The sequence below is a fragment of the Etheostoma cragini genome, chromosome 2, assembly GCF_013103735.1.
Source record: "Etheostoma cragini isolate CJK2018 chromosome 2, CSU_Ecrag_1.0, whole genome shotgun sequence".
Taxonomy (NCBI): domain Eukaryota; kingdom Metazoa; phylum Chordata; class Actinopteri; order Perciformes; family Percidae; genus Etheostoma; species Etheostoma cragini.
Genome location: NC_048408.1, coordinates 6,422,718 through 6,445,183, shown reverse-complemented (window position 1 = coordinate 6,445,183; position 22,466 = coordinate 6,422,718). Strand labels below are relative to the sequence as shown.

At 38.9% G+C, this 22,466-nt stretch overlaps 2 protein-coding genes across 3 annotated transcripts in view; both read right to left on the bottom strand.

Moving 5' to 3' along the window:
* Window positions 1-18,880, bottom strand: part of LOC117954780 (testis-expressed protein 2-like) — a 32,129-nt gene extending 13,249 nt beyond the window's left edge. For both annotated transcript variants that reach the window (XM_034888774.1, XM_034888782.1), the window contains exons 1-3: window positions 18,656-18,880; window positions 18,029-18,120; window positions 1,263-2,838 (exon numbers count right to left, since the gene is read on the bottom strand). In XM_034888774.1, coding sequence (XP_034744665.1) covers window positions 1,263-2,813 — 1,551 coding nt within the window. In that variant the 5' untranslated portion in view covers window positions 2,814-2,838; window positions 18,029-18,120; window positions 18,656-18,880. The remainder of the gene's footprint in view (window positions 1-1,262; window positions 2,839-18,028; window positions 18,121-18,655) is intronic.
* Window positions 18,881-20,947: 2,067 nt separating this feature from the next.
* On the bottom strand, window positions 20,948-21,856 carry LOC117951431 (myeloid-associated differentiation marker homolog). The gene has a single exon (XM_034883119.1). The coding sequence runs from the start codon at window positions 21,854-21,856 to the stop codon at window positions 20,948-20,950; it is 909 nt and encodes a 302-aa protein (XP_034739010.1).
* Window positions 21,857-22,466: the final 610 nt, after the last annotated feature.

Genomic DNA, 22,466 nt, shown 5'->3' with positions numbered 1-22,466 from the left:
CTTTGAAGTTCCTCTGCCTAAATTCAGCTCAGGATCCATATTTACTTTGTCTGCTGCTATGGTCTTTTACACTTTGATGCAAAAACGTTGACCTTTTGCCACATTTGAGGCATCAAATATCAAGCTATAAAACTGTAATTTTTTGTGAAGAATCAACAAGCGGGACACAATCATGAAGTGGAACGAAATGTATTAGGTATTTCAAACTTTAATAAAAAAAACTGAAAAATTGTTGATTCTTCACAAAAAATACAGTTTTTATCTTTATGTTTTAAGCCTCAAATGTGGCAAAAGGTCATAGTTCAAGGTCATAGTTCAATACAGTTTTGTATCTTTATGTTTTAAGGCTCAAATGTGGCAAAAGGTCATAGTTCAAGGGGGCCGAATACTTTTGATAGGCACTGTATATAGAGGTTTACTCCTTGACAGAGCGAGCCCGGCTTTGGCTTCAACCTGCGGCCCTTTGCTGCATGGCATTCTCTTTCTCTCTCCTCTTTTATGTCTTCAGCTGTCCTGTCAAAAATAATGGCCGAAAATGCCCCAAAAATAATCTTGTACATCTGCATCTTACATTGCATGTTCGCCGTTGTTCTCAGTATGCCATAGACACACCTCAGCTGTACCCCATTGGCACGATGAAGTCAATCTCTCTTTCAATATAATTTTATTTCAGCACACGTGATCAAAATTAACTCAAAAATGATGTGTGAATGTCCTGCTTTACTTTGGCTTCTTGTGTGTTTGTATAGCCTGTTCTCTTCCTAGGTTACATGGTTAAGAGGAGGTTGAGGGGCGGCCTCTAGCCCTTTGCTGCATGTCATCCCCCATCTCTCTCCCCATTTCATTTCTATTCACTGTCAATAACAGGGAAAAGCCACAAAAAACGTCCTTAAAAAAAAAAAAAAAGAAGAAAAAAAAAAAAAGGAGGTTGGGTGCTCAGGCTCTAGTTGTTTGGCGACACCTGGAAGCTGAGTGACATCCAACTGGATCCATCTTTCAAATTCTATGCATCATTTTGGCATATGGATTGTCCATACTATAAATTTCGTTGTGTCGGTCTATTACACACAATCTTCTAACGTAATATTGTTAAAAATACAAACACGCGAGGGAGAAAGATGGGAGGTGACACACAGCAAAGGGTTGTAGGTAAGATTCAAACCCGGGACGCTGCGACGGCATCAGCCTACATGTGGCTCACGCTCCCACTGGGTGAGATAGAGGCTTCCCCAAATTTGAGTAAGTTTTAAATATTCACTGACCTTATAGATTTCTGGTTCCTTAATGTCCAACTTTTTGGGTTTCCACAGCTTCCTAAGGTGTCTGGAATGTATTAAAGTACTGCCAGAAGGTTTTGGTCCAGTCATCCACACAACACCAATGGCTAAAAGGAATCCCAGCCCAATCCCAAGAAGCACTCCTCCTATGTAACTTGGTAGAGGTAATACAAAATACCCATAGACCAGTACAGTAAGGAAGATGAGAGTATAGTGTGGGACACTAGGTGCCGGCTCAATGCTTTCAGGTTCATCTTCACTGCATGGATCAGAACTACCACTTAGTGGCATTTTAGTTTGACTCCCAGTTCCAGTATCATCAGTTCTATCACCACCGTCACCTTCTGTATCAGTACAATTCTCAAAGTCCTCACTGTACAGGATGCAAAAGTCCTCATAGTCTTGTTTAGCAAGAGTGGACATAGAGCATTTGTCCAACGACATGGAAAGTACAGATTTTTTGGGGCTCTTTGTGTCAACAGAGGGGGGAACAGGTGATTCAGCGGGACCAGAAGCCAAGCTGTTGGGGCTCTCAGCCTCTAGGTCACCTCCTTCTTCCTCCTTGATGCAGTAATTGTTGTTCCTCTCCAGGTGACCATTGATAGAAGTAATGTTGGAGAGTTCTAAGGCACTGGCAGAGTGGGCCTTGGGCCAGTAAATACTGCTGCAAGCTAAGCTGCCACTCTTTTCATCCATGATCTTACTCAGCAGCTGGAGCGGTTCGGAGATGACCTCAGAGAAACGTCGCTTAGTGTCTTCATATCTCGCCTCCACATCTGAGACTTTAAAGAAGCTGCGGTTTTCTGGTGAGGTTAAAGGAGAAGAAGGAGCGGTTTTAGAATCGCCGGCTGACGACGTGGTAGCAGACGGCACCCGGGACTGTTTGAATTGCTTGAAGAGTTGCAGGTTAAGGCGGGATTCTGGAAGACGGTGGGTTGTGGAGGAGGAGGAGGACAGCTCCTGGGATGTATCTGAAGATACAGATTTGACAAGAGTCTTCATCAGGTGCCTATTTCTTACTTTAGGAGCGTCAACTGAAGGGATCCCGTCACGAGACTCAGTGTCAAAGGAGAGAGACTTCATCAAGCTAAGGAAGGGTTTGTCACTGGAGGGAAAGCTCAAAGATTTAGGTGGAAAGGAATTCAATTTTGAGCCTTTTTGCTCAACATTTTGCGATGGCAAAGTTTGTGTGGGAGGACAGTTAGTGTGATGTCCAGGAACTGGAGACAGTCTAGAGGGTTCAGGCATGACACCAACGTTGTCTGCAGCGTCCAATGGCACGCTTTCAAACATCTCCTCACTTGCTTCTAAGGCTGTCACAATGTCTGAGCTATCCTGATCGGCTAAGGCAGTGGAGACAGTTGTCCTGTACAGATCTTCTTCCTCCTCCTCTTCCTCTTTCCCAAGAGCTGAGAAGTGGATGGTGATGGCGTCCTTTGATGGCGATCGCTGGACATGGAGCTTGGGGGACAAGGCAGGTGGCGGTTTTTCTGTGGGGTGAGCGCTCTCTGCATGGCTAGGAGGCCGGCTAGTCATTGCAGTACTCCCACTAAGTCACAGTCTGCAAAGAAGAAGAAAAAGAGACTGAGTTAGGGGTCGTTAGCCTTCAGGGTTAGGGTTAGTCTTCAGCGTTAACTGGTAAGTCTATTGTCACACAATAATCTATTTTTATAATTGAATAATCGTTTGTTATTTAAAATAAAGTGTCTGTGGCCCGGTTGGCTCAGTTGGTAGAGTGAGCGGACACATATAGAGGTCTACTCCTCGAAGCAGCGGCCGCGGGTTCGACTCCTACCTGAAACCCTTTGCTGCAAGTCATTTCCCTTCTCTCACCCCTTTCATGTCTTTATCTGTCTTGTGGAAATAAAGGCCTTAACTGGCCAAAAAAAATTTCTTCAAAGTGCTCAAGGTTTCTCTATTTCCAGTATTTCTAATAGTAATTTAAATATTTTGGGTTTTTTTTGGTACTTTGCACAAAAGGCCCTTTTATAATTTCTGACATTATCAAAGCAATTTCTCAACACAGTAATTGGCAGATAAATCCATAATTAACATTTTCAAAATATTTGAAATCACTTTCTTTTCTTTCTTTTTTTTTTTAAATCATACACTTGGCACTTTCAGGGAAAGGTTTAATTGTTTTCGAGGTGATACAAATTAATTAGTGTACAGTATGTTTTGAGTTAAAAAATTAGGAAGACAGGAATTGGGCTTTTTCTTTATTGGGCAACAGCCTTATTACAACACAACTAGTCAGCATGCAATCACGGTTACAGTTTTGGACAGTTGGATGCTGTTGAAAGTAGATCCTTGAACCAATATTATTTTATGTATTAGTCCTCTAATAAGTCCTTCTCATTGAAAAGGCTTGTTAGTATATTGCAGGCTAGAAAACTAACATCAGCTATCCAAGCAAATGTTGAAAATGTCACTGTTGGTAAAGGAAGTCATTGCTTCATATTACTTGACAAATGTAGCGATGTATCTCTTTGATTGCCGTACATTAGTAAAGACCACGGGGTTTGCCAATGGACAGATATTCGGATTCAGCGCAGAACATTCACAGCCAATTCAGCCTATGTTGTAAGTTAATGTGCTCACATTATACTCATTTTTAAGTTTGTAGTATTTCATGTATTTAGAGGTTGTACCAGAATAAAAAAACTCCTTATTTTTGTTGTACTGCACAGTGCTGCAGCTCCTCTTTTCACCCTGTGTGTTGAGCTTTCTGTTTCAGCTACAGAGTGAGGCATCTTACTTCTAGTCCATCTTGGTTGAGAGCATTATAATGTGTGTTACAAAGTGACATGAGTTTGTCAAAGAAATAAAGGCTGGACTACAGTAGAGTGGTTTGGAGCGGTTTGTGAACAGTGTTTTCTGTTGGAGATAATAAGTCCCTTGGGGGGGGACTTTGGGCTTTTTCACTTTGTAAACCTATAACGTGCACAAAAAAATTATTACACAAAAGGAAAGGGAAAAAGCCAAAAAGCATAATATGAGCACTTTAAGGAAAAGCTAACCATTTTCATTAAAAGGGGAACTCCTCCAATTTTACAAATCATAGTCTGTCTACATGTCTTGGGGAGTACTACTGAAATCTGATTATTGCCTTAAGTTTGAAAATCTGGTCTAGGAAGAAGTGAGCTCACCAGACCTCTTTAGCCCACTTTTTATCTATGCTTAAGGTTAGCAGCTTTAGGAGTTTTAGATATTAGCCGCTACTAGCATAACACAAAGAATCTCTGACTGAACTATTGGTGGTTAACCCTAACCCTGGTGGTCTGTAATTTAGATTCCAGGTTTTGACAAGGAGAAGGAATGCATGGAATTAAAAAAAAGACAATATCTCTGGGGCTACTGCGTCAATTTAACTGTTCATGTCCAATAATGTTACAGTCAATGCAAAATTGGTGGATTACTTTTCTAAGCAATTCAACTTTGAGTTTATTTACAAGCGTACGGCTCTGTCCCGAATGTAACAGCTTTTTATATAGCTTTATGATGCAAAGCTAGTTTACAACTGCATCACTTGGAAGTTTAATAAAATGGCTGTTGTGTCCAGTCCTGGTCAAATTGTTGCCTCTATTTGCATCAATATAACATCCTCTGGAAGTGAAAATAGAATTATGGTGATGTCTTGTTGACATGTGGCATTTTTGTGCCTTGTCTGGACAACAAAAGTGGCATGACATCATGCTGGCTCACTCATTTACAGACTCAACTTGGCCACTCATTGTCACATGGGTCACGAGTGAGCTTGTTACCCAGCCAGGCAGTCTGCCAGCCACCTCTGTCCCTATTTGGCCGAAAGCAACACAATGAGGCCATTCTAATAGATCCCCAGTTGGACAAAGATTTTATTTCAACATAAAAAGACTTAAAGGACCTAGCAGTATTTGCTAACAGCACATTGGGATTTGTGATGGGAAGTATGTATGGATGTACGCGCCTGTGTGTGGGGTCTGTAAGTTGATTTTATCTCCCAATTAAACACTAAGGAAATGGTAAAAACCAGCAGAGCAACCGACAGGGCATGCATATGTGCAGGTTTATGCATTTAGCCGTCTATCCAAGTGTATATACACAGACAATAAAGTCCCGTTTGGATTGTGTCCCTAGTGTCTTTTCCCTGAGCATGTGAACAGCCTATGAGGACAGAGAAGAACAACATTCTCCCATTGATTCTGATGAAGCCAGTTACAGGAGGGAGCCAGCCTCATTACACTCATGTTTTGCACTTATTAAAGACATGTTCACAGCTCACTTCTTCTGTATCAGAGCCATAAAACATACTGAAGATATCTTACTACCTAGATACTATGTGTGTTCAGCCAAGTCATTGAATGTGTTGTTCAAATGAACCGGAGAAGGACTCGCTAGTGAGGTGAGATAATAGCAGTTGCCATTAAAAACTTTCATTTACTCCAAAATGTGTTTGGACGCAGTATTGTTGCATAATGTAGAGTAGCCTAAAATAGATTCATCCAATGTCTAAAAGGGTAAGTTCAATATCTAAATGCCTCTTTCATAAATATATCAATCTAATGTGTGTGGTATTTTCAGCAGAAAAAGAGGTGATGTGTTCTATGGAAAAAAAGGTCTTACTATATAAATCTGCATGAAAAGCCCCTCCCAGAATCATCTCTATACACAAACACCTATTTAACAACCAATTCAACATGGTCTTCATGAATTCTTAAAAGGTGCCCTGTTATGTAAATTAAACTAATATTATGTTTACATTCAGTGTAATTAACCCAAATTCATTGCGTGTGTCACTGATGTGAGTCGAGTGCAGATTTGAGTTGCACATACTCAGATTAAAATGGTTTACGTGTCATACCCGATGAGAGTCGAGTAAGACCGGCTCTGGGATATTAAACGGTTTACGGCATAACATGTCTTACTGAGATTTGTGAAATTCATGAAATAATAAACTTTTCTAATTACAAACAATAACAGCAATCAAACAATCCATTTCCATCTTCTAACGTTAGCTCAAAACGCCATTCAACTGACAACCTTTGTTGTGTTGGACTGCTACCTTGTAGCCAGCAGCGAACCAACTTCGTTTTGAAGGTCCATTTTTAGTGTATTGACATTACAGAAGTTTCTCGTTAGAATCTTGTAGGCTACTTGTTGCAAAGTGACGCGTGCCTGACATAAATCTGTACTCCACTTACATTGGGGAGTGACAGCATGAATCCTTGAGGTCTAACACACATGTTAATGCATAGTCTTCCTTATAAAACATTTGAAATTTGGGTTTTAAGTGTTTTTAAAAATCCATGTTTACTTGCTTGAAAATTAACATTAGTAATAAAGAGTAGGAAATAACATGAATTATTGCATCCTCATTAGTGAAAGTGTGTGTAGAAAATGATAGAACTAATATTGTACAGTGAAGACCACAGACCTGGCTTTCTAACTGCCATGCTGCAGCTAATGAGTCACTTTGAGAGCAGCCTTGTCTAATCTGCCAACTCCTTGCTCCCTCGGTATCGTTTTCTGAGAACATGACCCCTAACCTCTGTTGTCCAGTCAACAAAACATCTTAGAATGTTCACAGAAGACTATTACTTATTAGTCAAAGATAACAGTGTCAACAGTCTTGTTTTTAACAAGGACCAGAATGGTTGCCAAATGTAAAAGATAACACAAACACTTAGCACCGTATTAGGAAATGGTAACAGACAATCTGTTTTGGGGGATTTTTGGGATCAGGCCCAAAACTGGCTTAATTTGCGTAACTGACTGAGGTAAATGGCACATTTATTTATAGTTCAACGACGACGGGAGAAATTCTTTGAGGTGGACATCTTTCTACAGTGCCGCAGGAGACAATGATCAATGTAGCCACAAGACAACTGTTATTTTTCTTCTTCAACAAGATGACCTCTTGCTGCTGTTTCTCTACTGTTCTTTTGCCAATTACCACTGAGGTCAATATGAGTTCATAACCATGCTCTAGAGATTTCACAATGTCAAAATAGAAAATGTAAAAAGTCCCTAACTGAATCAAAATAGCTAAATGTAGTCGGAGGAAGACTGGGTCCATTAAAAAGGAGAACGAGATTTTACAACCTATATAATACTTTTATCATCATTGACAGATGCCATAAAACTGGAAGTTGTTCCATACAAGGGATGACCCTTTTTTCAACATCTAAAACTGTCTTTGAATTAACATACTAAGGAGTATTATTTGAGAAACGTTGGTTTCCTTTAATAACCAGTTTCAAGGATTGCACTCAGTTTGTCACAATGGGACCACCTCCTGCCTGACCTCATCAGAAGCTCAAAGTCCCATTAAGGATGTGACTGACAGGAAGGGAAGAAACCCTTCCTCATACCATGCCATGTGTCATTCAGAAAGTTCACCTTTTCCTTTTTTTTCCCTTTTGCAACACATTAGCTTAGGTTATGTTAGTTCTACGTATTTGTTTTGTGTCTAACAATGGGAATTACTGGCTCCTGGATCCAGTATAATACAGGAAGATCTAAGCAATAGAAGTCACACTATCCACAGAGTGAGCCAAAGGAGGGGCTAGAGTACTGAACATACATCGAACCTGGTAAAAAAAGAAAGAAATCTATATCAGATTGTCAAACAGCATCAGAAATCATGGTCTTTAACAAAAGACAATGATCTCGCATATTCTGTCTGTTTTTCAGAAGCTAAAAAGTGTCTGCATAGAGACTGGACACTTTTTTTTAACCTTCCTACATTAATGCTTCTTATCTCCTAAATGCATATGGCCCTAAAATAACAGCGGAACTGGCTGATGTGGTTTTTGGAGTTTGCTGCTCAGTAACTACACAGCAAGGGTATTTTTGCAAGTCATTATGACTTACTTTCTGCCAATACATCACATATCAGCCCCCTCAGAGGATCTCAAATGGCATACACCACTGTTTCAGATGACATCAGCGGCACTAAGAGGATGTTTAGTAAGGGACATAGAACTACAAGACAAGAAGTCCTTAAAAAGACTTGCAAACATGGTCACACATTCCCCCATGGATGACTTAACAAAATCCCAGATCGCTATACTGCATCCAGGTTGCCTAGGAAGGGATAATCAGAAGTCCCACATTAAATCCTGCTGTATATTTGCAGTAGTAATGGCTTTCCCTGTGCTTACACTGTCAGGGTGCATTTCCACCTGGCATTTAAATCCGATCTGAATGATTCGATCACAAGTCGACAGCTCATAGCATGGGTGTTCCCAGCTGGCAGTAGAATTTGCTTCCAAATGCGTCTTGAGTGACCACATCTCTCTTCGCCGCTCTATATGGTAATCACGTAGTTTTTTTTAAAGCTTAGAATCATTATTGCGAGACTCTGCCACGATTTTTTCTCTCACAAAGTGCAATGTTTTTTGCACACATGAAGCATGACAAAACAAATTGGCATCACCACAAGCCTGTGAACATAAAGGCTTCAATGAAGAGAAGAGAGCAATACAGCGCTCGGGAGAGCTTTAAAACCTACAGTATTTTATGCAGTCTAGGTTTAAAACTCACGGAAGAAGGTAGTAGTGTTTGTATTGCAGTCGGCTCTTAAAATTAAATGAGAATCAAAAACATATATATTAAAATCGTGAACAGGGTGAATCGAGATGGCGAATTGATAACTATTAATCGTGCAGGCAATTACTATTTTCAGATATCTAATAGCTGCACAAGGAATTTATGCCACATTGTCTCGGGTTCTTATTATCCGTGAATGTTGATGTGGGACAAAACTTAACATGACTAAGACATTTCTATAGAATGGCTTTGTTTGAGATTTCTCTCATGTGAACCCTTCAAGACCTCTTATGTGCAACCCTCATGTTGTCTTCAGGTCAAATTAACCCATTTTCCTATATCAATATTCTTTTCACTACCCAAATTGTAATTATCCCAAATAATAGGATTGATTCCACACAACGCTTTTTGGGAAGTACAAATCTCTACTTTCATTAATTTTGAGGTGTCTTAGAAAATTTTATAGCATTTGCAAAACAATTGAAGTGGTTTTGAAATAGTATTGAGTAAAAGTTGACATATTCCTGTCTGTGAATATCCATCTACACACATTCATTTAATTTTAATTATTTTTAATTTAATAATTCCTAATTTCTACTATTCTAACTCAAACATATTTTCCTATAAATGAGGTTTATTGACCATAACTTCCCAAAATAACTGTAAAAAACATCCAAAAAGGTGACAAACATTGAAGAAAAAAAAGAGCATAAAAAATGTTGAAAAATGGGACGAAAATAGAAGGAAAAAGTTAAAAACATCAATAAAAAGCATCAACAAAAGTGCTGATTTTCAGGAAGACAACACCAGGGTTAAAAAGAGCAGTACGTTAGCACTCAATGTGGTTAACTAACTGGATTAGTTGAGAAAAAAGGTGTGTGTGTGTGTGCAAGAATGTTTGAGTGACTAAGAGGCAGTGGTAATTTGGCAGACACATTTAACAGAATATTTCACAGATTCCATTTTCTGGGGACAAATAAACAATAGCAGCCCAACAAAACCGAAACTGTTGTCAGGAATGCTGACTAACTGGTGAGACAAGCGGGATTGAAGTGTTAGGTGATGAGATCATTACATCTCTGAGCCACCCCCCTGCCAACTAAAGCGCACATTGCCATTGAAACCTGACAAATCAACCATATAGTGTATTATTGACAAAATATGATTATGTTATTGCTTTTGAAAAGTCAATGTGCAGCTGTCACCCCGTGCAGGCTATTAAATCTCAATCTAGCAATAGTCCATTTTGGACAGGCTACATTCAATTAAAAAAATTTACAGTTCCAAATATTATGACTTAGTCTTAAGATACTCATTAAATACCCTAATAAACAGATATGCAGTGTATAATTTCAAAAGGTTGTCCATAAAAAGAATTTAAAAAAAAATTACTGAAAAGTTACTTTTTAGAAATACTTGGTTTCTGTTTGAACAGCAACTAACAGAACAACTTAACTGTAACTAGACCTGGGCAATATATCGATATTATATCAATATTATGATATGAGACCAGATACTGCCTTGGATGTGGATATTGTAATATCCTAATATACTAAATAGTTGTCTTACCCTGGTTAAAGGCCATGTTTACAGTAAAGTGATGTCATTTTCTGAACTTACCAGTCTGTTGTAAATGGTCTATTATTTGCCTTCACCCACTTAGTCATTATATCCACATTACTAATGAATATTTATCAAAAATGTTATAGTATAAATATTTTGTGAAAGCACCAATAGTCAACACTACAATATTGTTGCGGTATCAAGGTATTTGGTCAAAAAGAATATTGATATTTGATTTTCTCCATATTGTCCAGCCTTAACCATAACCCTCCCCTTGTTTGGCTATAGGCCTAATGCTGTCTAATATAGAAAGTCTCTCAGCGTTTACAATCAGGGACAGAGCAAAATTAGATATGTTTTTTCATCTTTTTACTAGTCTTCAAACATTTGACTTCGGAAGCCAATATGACAGATTTGGCAGTGTTTAACACTTGATCTCTAACGGCTATCAGGATATTTGGGTTGCTCAATTACTGCCTGCAATGGATCAGCTGTTGTGAATCATAACAGTGAGAACGCACTGGCTCGAGGAGGGCATGTGACAAAGCGCCCACTGAGGCAAGGAAGTAAAAAAAGAATCCTGTGTTAAGAAACAGAGTGGGAGAAGGAGACTGTGACAGTAGGCCTTCACAGTAACCATGGCTTTACACAACAACCAAACCAACAACAACATTAGCTCCCACGAGAGACACACCCCGGTTCATTTGAAACTAAAGAATCTTTTTTTTTTTTTTTCTTCTCACAGCACTGAACTAGTTTTTAAAGCCAAATAAAGTGTTTGAGATATTTTAGTTAGGGTTGGTCTATTGTGATTTTGTGTTCAATTTATTTGCATTTATTAGAAAGTTCGTCTGTTGCCATTTTAGCTATCAGCCTCATTTCAATTACTATTCAGTAAAAACTAATCAAATGTACATTCTTAAAAACAAGACACTCGTAAAAAAAAAAAAAACATCATATACACAACAAGACACTTGCTATAAGAACAAAGAAGAGTCAAGATCACTGTTTGAAGTGAGTGCAAGAGATCTACCATAAAATAATTTTGGTGTTTTGGCCTCTGGTGCAGCCATCTACATAGCTGGTCACATCCGGTCAAAGAGACTCAAGAGAGGACTGGACCAAAGTTTCCTGTCCATGCCGAATGTACACTACAGTCTTTCCTTTCCACAAAAAGAGAATGAAAAACAGACAATAGTCATGTTTCCGTCAGCGTATGTTTGTGCGCATTTTGTAGTATCGCGCTAGAAGAAGTTAATAGAAACCGCAAAATTCGAACAAAATACAATAAAAAAAGTTCCTAAATTCGAAAAAAAACGTTTGCTTGAGGTGGTTTTTGCCTTTATCAAAAGAGAGTCAATGGGCAAAATGGGAGATAGACACAGTTTCTTTGAATTAAGTATTGACGTAGCAAACGGGAAGGGTCGGGATACGAGTCCCATCCAGTGCGTTGTACACTTGTGGCACAGGTTGTGTTGTGTAGTTTTGGTGCACTATAGCCTGTGCCTCAGCCACGTTGGGTAAACTGAAGAATTGGTTCAACGGCTAGAATCTTATGGCCCTGTACAGCGTGTACACGCAGCGGTGAATGGGTGCCTCGCTGGCACCAAATGTCTCTACCAAAATGTGGTATTCTGCACAGGTGGCCAACTGAATCAATGCTACCTCTCTCCATTTAGCTTCTAATCTCTTTGACTTAGCAAGCCGGTTAGCAATCTCCAACCGAGTGTAACGTCAGCTTGTGACAAAACCACGCTTTGCATTATCTAGTTAATTCGCTCTAAATCAGTTGATGGAAGCGCTTCAAATTTGTTTTTTCTACAGTATTTTGCGAATTTGTTAAAGTTTGCTTAAAATTAGCTTGAACAGTTAGATGAAAACATGGCTACTGACATTAACCACCACAGAGCAGACTGAACCTTTTCGCCATAGATTTCCGGCTGCAGATTTCTCTTTGTCCAACGACATTTACACACTGAAACGGTCTGCCTGCGTCAATCTAGGTCATTAAACTTTCCTGTAAGCCCAATTCAGTTTCACAACCTCAGTCTTTGAGGCAATCCTGAGACATGAAAAACACTGATAAGAATATCAGATTTTAGGGCTGAACATGTAGTCAATAGTTATATGTATAAAACTAAAGTCTGAACATAACTCAGCGCTCCAACCATATATATTAAATAAGAGTGAATGTAGATTTTCATATTGCAATGATATCATAATCCTACATTGAATCATTGTGAAAACAAAACTTTCTAGATGTTGTGTTGTTGTTTCTTCAGCCAAGTCATCAGCGAATAAGTTCCCAAATTAATTTTTCTTTGCGGCCGCACGCCAAACATCCGGCACGGTGCAGGAATACTTCAAGCCCTGCATTCCTGAAAAAATGTATTTACAAATCTTATGCCATTTCAATAAAAAGGTGTTTAAAAGAATTGTTCTTCTTACCATCAGAATTTCTGTAATGACAAAAGATTGGCCTACGTTATCATCAAGTGTGAGAGCCGCTCACGGGAGACTGAAAGGGTCTGTGATTATGTCATTGTCTTCCAGCCTAAACTGTAGATCATGGTGAACGACTGTTTAAAGTCTAAAAAGAGTGGCTTTAATCTTATAAAAACACAGCTGCACTATTCCTCAGGGCTCAAATTAAAACCGCATATGAATTCCCTGATGCTCAGACATCTCCATTTTTCCAGCCTGTACGTACTGTGGCTTTGTGAATGTCTCGGTTACAAGTGAGAAACTGAAGTAGTATTTATAGACGGGCTATATTTATACATCTTCCAACATCCTACCTCTCTTCTGTCTCTTTCCTCTGGTAACAACTGAATACTATGACGGCAGCAGGAGGATTGGTTCTGTCAGCTTAGAACGGAGGCTGCACCTGACACAGGGCTGCACACGATGCTGGCTGGCAGACTGACAGTGTCCTGATGTCTCATTATTTCCCGGGTTGGATAGGTGAGAGAGAAGCACCTGAGGTTTGCTGGCACCTGCTTGAATAAAGAGGAAGCTCAAGACAAGGAATGCTTAGTTACATAACCAAAGACTTACATTCTTACTATCTTTAACTTTGAATGGCAGATCTTATTTTGATATTAAGGAACCAGGATCATGTCAACACAGATTCTAAACTAGAGCTGTTAACAAGTGAAAACAGGCATATCTTGGTGTTCTCTATGTTGCACTGTCCTATGCACTGCCAGTATTTTGTGATCTAGTTCTCCAGAAATCCATAAAGACACACCTTTATGTTGAATGCTCAAACTATCACATGTCCAACAAAGCCCTGGACATTGCCCTGATAAAAACTAAGGTGCCTACACACAAACACACCCCAATAGGCTCGGCTTACGACCAAAATATATGGGTGGGGCAGAGTTTTTTTGTTTTAACCTGCTACAGACTTTGTCTTTGTAGCGTGTGGAGCCGTAATGCAGTTGGTTATGCAGGGTTTGGAAATGTAGGCTACATTAACTGGCACTACATTAAATAAATGGATTGTTTTAACTACAGTATCATATTTACACGTCAAATTTAAAAACACCCACCTAGTTGCTCCGCGGCGTCACATTCTCTGTGGTGCAATGAGGTGTTTTTAAACTGACTGTACTCTTTTTTTTTTTTTTTTTTCACAGTTCTGTGTAGTTTTTACCTGTTGGAGGGCCACATAGATATACAGATGAGCAGCGGGTGGGGGCTGATTTCACTAATGCCTTTGCATTGTCAAGATTTCTATTTGTGTCAAGCTGGGCCAGTTTTATGGACAAAGACAGTCCCCCGTCTTGTCCTGTACCGTCGCTTCAATGAAAAAAATAAAGGATGAATTAGGCCTGTGCGATTAATCGTTATAAAATCGCTCTCTCGATTCACCCTATTCATGGTTACAGGCTTGTGGTGATGCACAATGTGCTATAGGGGCCAACAAAAACAACTAAATCTTGGGCGCTCATCATCAATGTTTTGTCATGGTCAAACAAATCGTGGGAGGGAATTGTGATATCAGTTCTAAGCAAAAACATCATGAGTCATTTTTCCCTGAATCGTGCAGGCCTAGGATTAAGTCTTCATCAAACTACTCTCTCTATAGAAAAGTTGTCTAAGGCAGCGTGACAAGATGGTTGAATAAGCAGAGCATTTAACCCTAAAGCAAGGCACTGACCACCCATTATTAATCCAATCAGAAGGCGGTGTTAGAAGAGATTTGTATTCATTTTTATCCAAAAAAAAAAAAAAATGTTTAAGAACCAAAAGCCAAAGAAGGATAGCATATGTGAAAGAAGGCAAACAGTAGCCTAAAAGGTTTCTTATGTTGTAGGTGCTGGATCAGAGATAAAAACAATTATGTACAAATATTGAACAATATCCTTTTTCTATCAAGTAGACAAAGGTTGTAAAATGAAATTCTACTCTATTGTTTAGGTGCCAGTGAACTGTTTGTTACGGGCCATTGTAAAGGGAAGAGATCAATTTCAGGTAAGGTGTGATTCTACTGTAAGAACAAGGTAGTCCATTTGTCATGTTAATGCCACATTAGCTGGCCTAAAGAGAGTTATACAGGTAGCACACCTATTATGATTGATTACAGTTTTACTTATGTAAATATATTGCACATGTCATACATCTCAGCTGGTCAATGTTTTGACCAAAATAAGAACATTTCAGTTTTATAAAAATAGGTCAGACCTGGCGGGAAATTGGAAGGTCACAATGTGAATCAAAGCTCTGAGCAGGTGTACTGTCAACAGGGGTGTAGTCCAGTTCCTACACACAGAATAAGCAGCGTGGCTCAGCGTCAAAAATCAATAGGACACACGCTTAAGGAAGAAAAGAAAAAAAGTTTTTAAAAATAGAACTCTGGTGAAAAGGTCACTGCACCTGCTGCTTAATCCATAAACCTCCTTCTACCTTTCACAACTGTGAGAACGTTTTTGTTTTCTAACATGACAGCTAAGGTCCCACCGTGTGCTGGTTCAGACTCTCAGCTGTGACAGATGTTATGTAAAGAATAAACCTGGCATTATTTTATCTTTTATAAACAATAAAAAAAAAGACTAATGAAATTATGAAAGCACAATATCACGTTAAACAAAAAAACTAAACTAAAAAAACTCTCCAAATGCTCATTTGAGTACTTTTATCTTTTTATTTTAATCTTGTTTTTTTATCAGTTATTTACTGCAGCTGCACTGATTGACATCAACACCATGTTGTTGTGTTCATACAATGACAATAAAGAATCTTGAATATTAGAGTTTTGCATACACAGACAATTATTTTTTATCTGTTCATATATTACTTGGGGTGACCTCTAGCTCACCCCGTAGAGTGAGTCCTTGGCAGCGGCCGCGGGCATGTCCCACCCTCTCTCACCCCTTTCCTGTCAATAAAAGCCCCAAAATATAAACTTATAGGCTAGCAGTTCTTGGAATGTGTCCTCTGGTTAAAATCAATGATAAACTATGATAAAGTTTTATCTTTTAACTTAGCCTCATCCACTTCTGTTTTGTTTACTTCCAGTTCTTACCTTGCACACAGTTTTCAACCATATTTTCTGTCACATACACATTTGACATCTTCATTTTCCCCATTCAGACATTGCCGAGTCCGCTGGCTGTATTCTCATCTAAGCTAAAATTATCGTTGTGGATCGAACACAGCCATGTTTCTAAGAAGCACAAAAACACATTCCGGATGTGTAGATTGGATGTATGTCTAACAAAGGCATACGTTTTTAATCACACAACATATTCAAACGTAAGTTTAATTCAATAAAGAGATCCACTTTTATGTATTACATAAGACTAAACCTTTGATATCAGGCGCCAAATAAGGACCCCTTTATCTAAGTGTGTCAGTCTATAATTAAATCTTGCATGGAATCAGTTGTTTCGACATATTAGTAGAAAACTAACATGATAAAAAAAATATTATATTAGAGCTTACATGGTACAAACTAGACTACAATGTTGTTTAACTTTTAGCAACAATTCACTGCAGAATCTAAATGTTTCAGAAAGTGAATGATGTAGTATCTAAAGTCTCTTCTCCTTGATAGTCACAGCATCTGGGCCTTAACAACCCTGTAGAAAAGGCTTTGAGAGTAGTTGCTCGGACACAAGTTATGAAGGTTTTGTGTTATTGTCAATCTAATAGATCTAATAACTCATGTGCATGCAATTGTGAATATTCACAATGGATCATTGTCAACAAAGCAGCTGTTTTCTGAACCAAGCGAGACTTAACAATCGACCCTAAGCCTAAGTAAGGAAGGGAAGATTACAACAAGATTATAAAGAGAAGACTGTAGGAGTGCAATGATCAGAGTCAGTGCCAAAACAGTGTAGCAATATATCTGAGACCTGTACATGATCCTGTGATGAATTATAACGAGGATAAGGAGAGAAAAAGGCAATTTAGAAATGGAATGGCACCAAAAAGAAATGCTTGTTGTGGTGTGTGTGGCTAGGCCATGGCCTGTAGGTATGTTTGTGCAGATCCCTTCAGCAGATATTGTAATCAATAAATCATTACATGACTTTGGCCCCAAGATATCAAAGTCTGTTTTGAGTCAAAAACACGTAAACTTGCAACATTAATGTGACATGTTGAAATTCCGTTAGAGAAAGGTAAATAGAAATGGAACGCACACTAAGGCTTGTATTAAACAGGTGCTGACCGCTTGAAGTAGACTTAAAAGTAGGAAATAAAAAAATGTTGCTCACTCTGGCTCCATAACTCTAAACTCCAAACTTAAATTAGCCGGCTTCGTCATCTCAGCTCAGGAGGAGCTGACTATCTGGGTAATTTTATACGCAAGATTGCAACTTTTTTGACTTTATGCGGCACTGAGCAACTCTGAAAGGAGGAGGAAAAAAAACAAAAACAAAAAATAACGGAGTTTTCCTCAAACGCTGAATCCAGGTATTATTTTACATCCAGTGTTTTGGCCCTCAGGCCTTATTCAACAATCAAATAGGCAACAAATTTGGTTAATCTTCTTGTTGATCTCAAAGAAGATCAACATGGTTTATTGCAGCTACATGACAAAACTGAGAGAGAGAGAGACCAGTGTCAGTAGTAAACTAGGGAAATGGGGAGGAGGTCATTATGCATAGAAACCTTGCATAGCATTACTATACTATACCATGAGGTCAATGTGTGCAAAGAAACCTTTAGAACGCCTTGCTGCCATTGACTTTAACCATGCATTCTTTAGGGCCTTGAGCTGTAGGCCCTGAACTTCTGTGGCATTTCTAAAAGCTGCAGGCTAGGTTTGCTGAGAGCTAACCAGCCTAATACATTTTCAAATGTTTTATGCACCAGCATCACTACAGGTGATTGAAAAAGATTGCAAGCCTGCTCTTTGTTATGATTCCCATGAAAAACACAAGTTTTTGCATTATCCCACATATCTGTGTTCCCGCAAGATCTATATACACATCACTTGATATGGACTACTTTCCCTAAAGTTTCCTATGATTCCTATTTGTGTACAGTATCTGTGAATTCCTATCCTGATCTTCTTTCTCCTGAGCTTTGTTTGTTCAGCCTCTCTCTCTCGGTCTATCTAGACTTCGCCCTCACTAAGGTCATTTGTAGCTCAGGAAACGGATCAATAATCAGTTCAAATTTACTGGCAAAGTGCTTACCTTGTATCCTCAGTGCCATTCAATCCAGCCTGGGAGTTGCATCTGCCTACTGCAGAGTCAAGTTTCACATGTCCATCATGCTCAGGGGGCTTCTGTGAAAAACATTATCAGCCAGAAAAATGCTAAATCATTACAAATTTAGGTTAAAAACAAAAAGACTGCCAGTAAAGAGTGTGTTTTTGCTCCTTGGTTTGTAAGTAGTTACATTGATTGCCTGTGTGTGCAATGTTTGCAGATAATGACTAACCATATGGCAAACATTAAAACGCATTCCTGGTAGCATTTAGCCTAACATATGTGTGTTGTTAGTAGGACTTATATCGGCTAATACGCAAGCTAACGTGGTCTAAATTAACCAACGTAACAAGCTTTATTAGCAACCTGAAAACGCCTAACGTTAGTGAAAGCAGCTTATAAGAATATAAGAAGCTAACAATATAACTGACAGTGTTGTCCTTCCTTTACTAGCTGAAATATAAATAGCTTTATTGACTAATTGAAAAACTAGCTAGCTTAGCTGGTGACAAATTGAATCACGAAATTAGTTTTAAAGTCCCTGCTGGCCGAGGTCTTCACCTCAAACCCGCAGAATGTTTCGGAAAAAGAGACAAGTCAAAGATAGCTTACCGTGTCCAGGCGAATTCATTTTAGTCTGGATACACCGAACAAGACTGAACTTCCAAAACGAGTCCTACGGCTTTTCCCCAACACGATAACATGTGTGTTATCAGTTCCACGTACCGAGTTGTATCGAGGGCTAGTTTCTCGCTCAGCCTGTTGACACACAACTGGCAAACTGAGCTCAGTTCCTTAAAGAAAAAAACACACAGCAGTCTATCAAGGCCAGACCAATCGAGACCGAACAGCGGGATGACAACTGTTTCTGTCCGGGGTCCACAATCGATTTCTCCATACAGCTTGTTGGGCCTAGCGCAGATTTGGCAGAAGTTAAAGAGTACAACTATAACTATATATACAGTATACTAAATATTAACGGTCTATGGGCACACTTCAGAAGTGAATTTCGGAACTTTTCTGAGTCTATCCAAATTATTAATAATAAGAAAAAACTATCCACAAGCTGATCTACTGCAAGGGTTTTTTAAGGAATTACTGTTATATTATATTATGTAATATTATATTATGTTATATTATATTATAATTATTATAATTTTGTTATCGTTTTCTATCCTTTCTTCTGCTGTTTATGTTTTAAACTACTTTCTTAAATGTGTACATATATATGTATATTTAAGTAAATTATAATATTCCCTGGATGGAAATACAATAGTCTTTGTATGATTTATGATGCCGAATTGTTTAAACATTGTACAACATGTTTGTAAAGTTTAAAAAAATTAAATAATAAAAAAACTATATATACGGTATAACTATAACTAAGTATAACTGTCTATGAGTATAACTTGTAAATAAGTTACTACAATGTTGTTGCACAGTGCTGGCTTATCAATGCAGGAAACAAGAAAAACACAAAACAGTGTGTGGACCTCATAATTAAGCAAAATTGTGAGTCCTTTTGTTGATTGTTAATTAATAGATTGCCCTACAAAATAACCATCCAACAGAAACTAGCAGAGGTTGTCCCCAGTTTTATCAAGCTGTTATGTGGAAGTCTATGGTCAAGGAAATGCTGATTTAAACCCCTCAGAATAAAAAAAACACTGTTCAGACCAATCTGCTGTTGGAAAACATTAAATATATTCTCAAACTCAGAATCCAGTCCTGCGATTGAAATAGGCATGTATGCTTTCGTAGACAGTAGAAAAAGTAATTAATAGACACATTCAATGATGCCACCCAGTGTTAGTAAATTGCAACTGTTCTCATTAAATTGAGGCTAATGCAAACTTGATTTGTGGGCGTTAGAATAGAATAGAATAAGTCAGCTGTCCAACACCTTTTTTTCACAACTCACCCTCAGTGGTACACAAATGAACTGACAGTACCCTTATGAAGGCCAAAGACAGAATAAAAATGTGTGTGTCTAACCTTTTAGACTTCTTAGGCCATATAGGCCTACTCTTAAACGTCCATTGTCAACAGTCTTTATTTTACATTTTTTTCGTGGTGACTGCTGTCCATCTGCCGCTATGTGAACCAGGTTCTTGTGGATGCTGTGTGCTCATAGATCAGTGCACGTGTTACATAATCCAAGTTTATGTGTGTCAAAATTTAACTGCACGATAAATGTCACATATCTCTGTCACACATGGCAGTTAACCCTTGTGTTCAGGTCGGACCCGTTTTCAATGTTTGCAAAACAAAATGCAATTTATAATTTATAGACCCGAGTGTATTTAAATGTAAGTACTATGAAACTGTGTTGTCTTTCTGCACCTGCTATTCTCACACAAAGTAACAATTTTGTCACATTTCAAGCAAAAAATCTTGTTTCTATTTTTTTAAACTTTTTTTTATAATTTTCCTGTTTTCTCACAACGCAACGAAATTGATCATGTGATCATACATGATCACAGGAGTAAATGGCAAATATGAACCATTAACGGTGTATATATCATTGGTAATTGAGCTAAAGTAAACGTCTATTAAACATTTTTTTTTACATACATTCTTATGGCTGTGTTAATTTAAAAGCCTAATAATGTGGTGGGTCCACCAGATCCGGCAACATCAGTTGTGTAACAAAAATTTGAACACCACACAAGGGTTAAATGAACATTTTCATACATTTTTCTTGGCTTTAAGTTTAATATGTAAATAATTTGTATAGCTCCTATACGTTAGCAATTCATAGGTCTAGAGAGAGAGTTAGATTTCACAGCAATAATTAACACCAAAAATATCCACTTAGTTTGACTTATACACACATGATTTTCTCCTCGACTTTTCAGGACGATACTTCATGCACTTCACATGCAATACATTGAATGCCTTCTTTCATAAGTGACTTCTGTCACACAACAGTTTAATGGAGAAGGCAAGATCCACTGTATAAGCTAACATCGTAATACTGACAACCACTGTTTCCATGATAACCAGTTCTACACTTTTATTGGGGATGCTTTGTGAGATGTCTCTCAGCTGCAGTATCTTGGTAAAACAAATCACTGTGGCCACCATGTAGAGCAGCACCCCAATCAGACTGAAGCCGGCCAAAAATCTGTCAAAGGGTAGAAAACATCGCCCAGCAAAGTCTCCCAATATTACCACAAGTGTGACTACGGACATGAGAACACAGGCGCCATATGACACACCAGAGAACACCAGCTGCCAACTGGGTACACTGTTGGGCGGCCCACTGACCGTCTCCAGGAGTAGGGGTATCGTCTGACAGCCTCCCCAGAATTGGAGTATCTTGAGAAAACCAGGCATGCTGCCCATGTAGCCTCTTTGTTCAAGGGCTTGGGTGCCAAGAACGTAGGACTCAGAGGTGTAGGCCAGGAAGGTGATGCAGGAGGCCACGGCAGCCGACACAGGGCGTGGCAACACCTGTTGATGATCCATGATGATCCAAGGGAAAACCACAGAGGCACTGAGACACATCAGTGCGCCAAACACTGCCGCTGTCACAGTCAGGTTCTTCCAGGATATAGGGATGAGGTTGTGAAACTGGATGATGCTGAGAATGTGGATAAGGAGTGTTAGGGTGAAGAAGAAGCACCAGGTAAACATGCAGAAGATCCTGAATGTTTGGAGGTGTGGGAGGTTAGATGCATTATTGTATAACTCTGAAGGTTCCAGCGAGGCCACAAGGCTGAAGGTGGTACAGCCGGATAAGATTTCCCATGTCCGCACCAAGAAAAGGGGACTGCTGAAGTCTTTGGCCTCCAGTACAATCACAGGCATTGTCACAAGGTTGAATTTGAGGGATCCAGAAACCAAGACAAAATATCTCCTATTTCAGTTCCTCCAGATTGATTTGGAAAAAAAGAAATCTTACAATTCAAAAGCTTCATCAACCAGCTAAGGTAATATCACCAACAGCATCCACCTAATAAAGGTTCCAAAGAATAGTCCACTGCAGTCCATGGAAACAGTCAACTCCGACAAATATTAACTGGAACTGTCAGGTATCACAAAATGCGCTTGCCTTCTCTTGTCTCTGTTTGCCAGTGCTTTATCCTTTTTACCCTCAGAGTAATACTTCAAAAAAGTTTCTCTTGGAACATGATTTGCAGCACGGTCGATGTCATAAAAAGGCCTCGCCTACTTCCTTTTTAAGGTTTCAGCACTGCTTTCAGTCTCACTGTAGGTAGGTGCAAAATGACCACAATAAAAAAAAAACATATGCAAACAAGGTTACCTTCCACCCACCCTTGACTGTCATGAAATGCTGTTCCCTTTTTTCTGAGATCATAAACTACTGTGGTTTCAGGTCTTTTTGCATTACTTGTCAACCTCATTGTTAGAGGCATAACATATGGCCACAGGTAGTTCTCTGAATAGTTGTTGCCAT

Excerpts from the sequence above, each read along its gene's own strand:
- LOC117951431 (XM_034883119.1), bottom strand. The coding sequence starts at position 21,856 with ATGCCTGTGATTGTACTGGAGGCCAAAGACTTCAGCAGTCCCCTTTTC.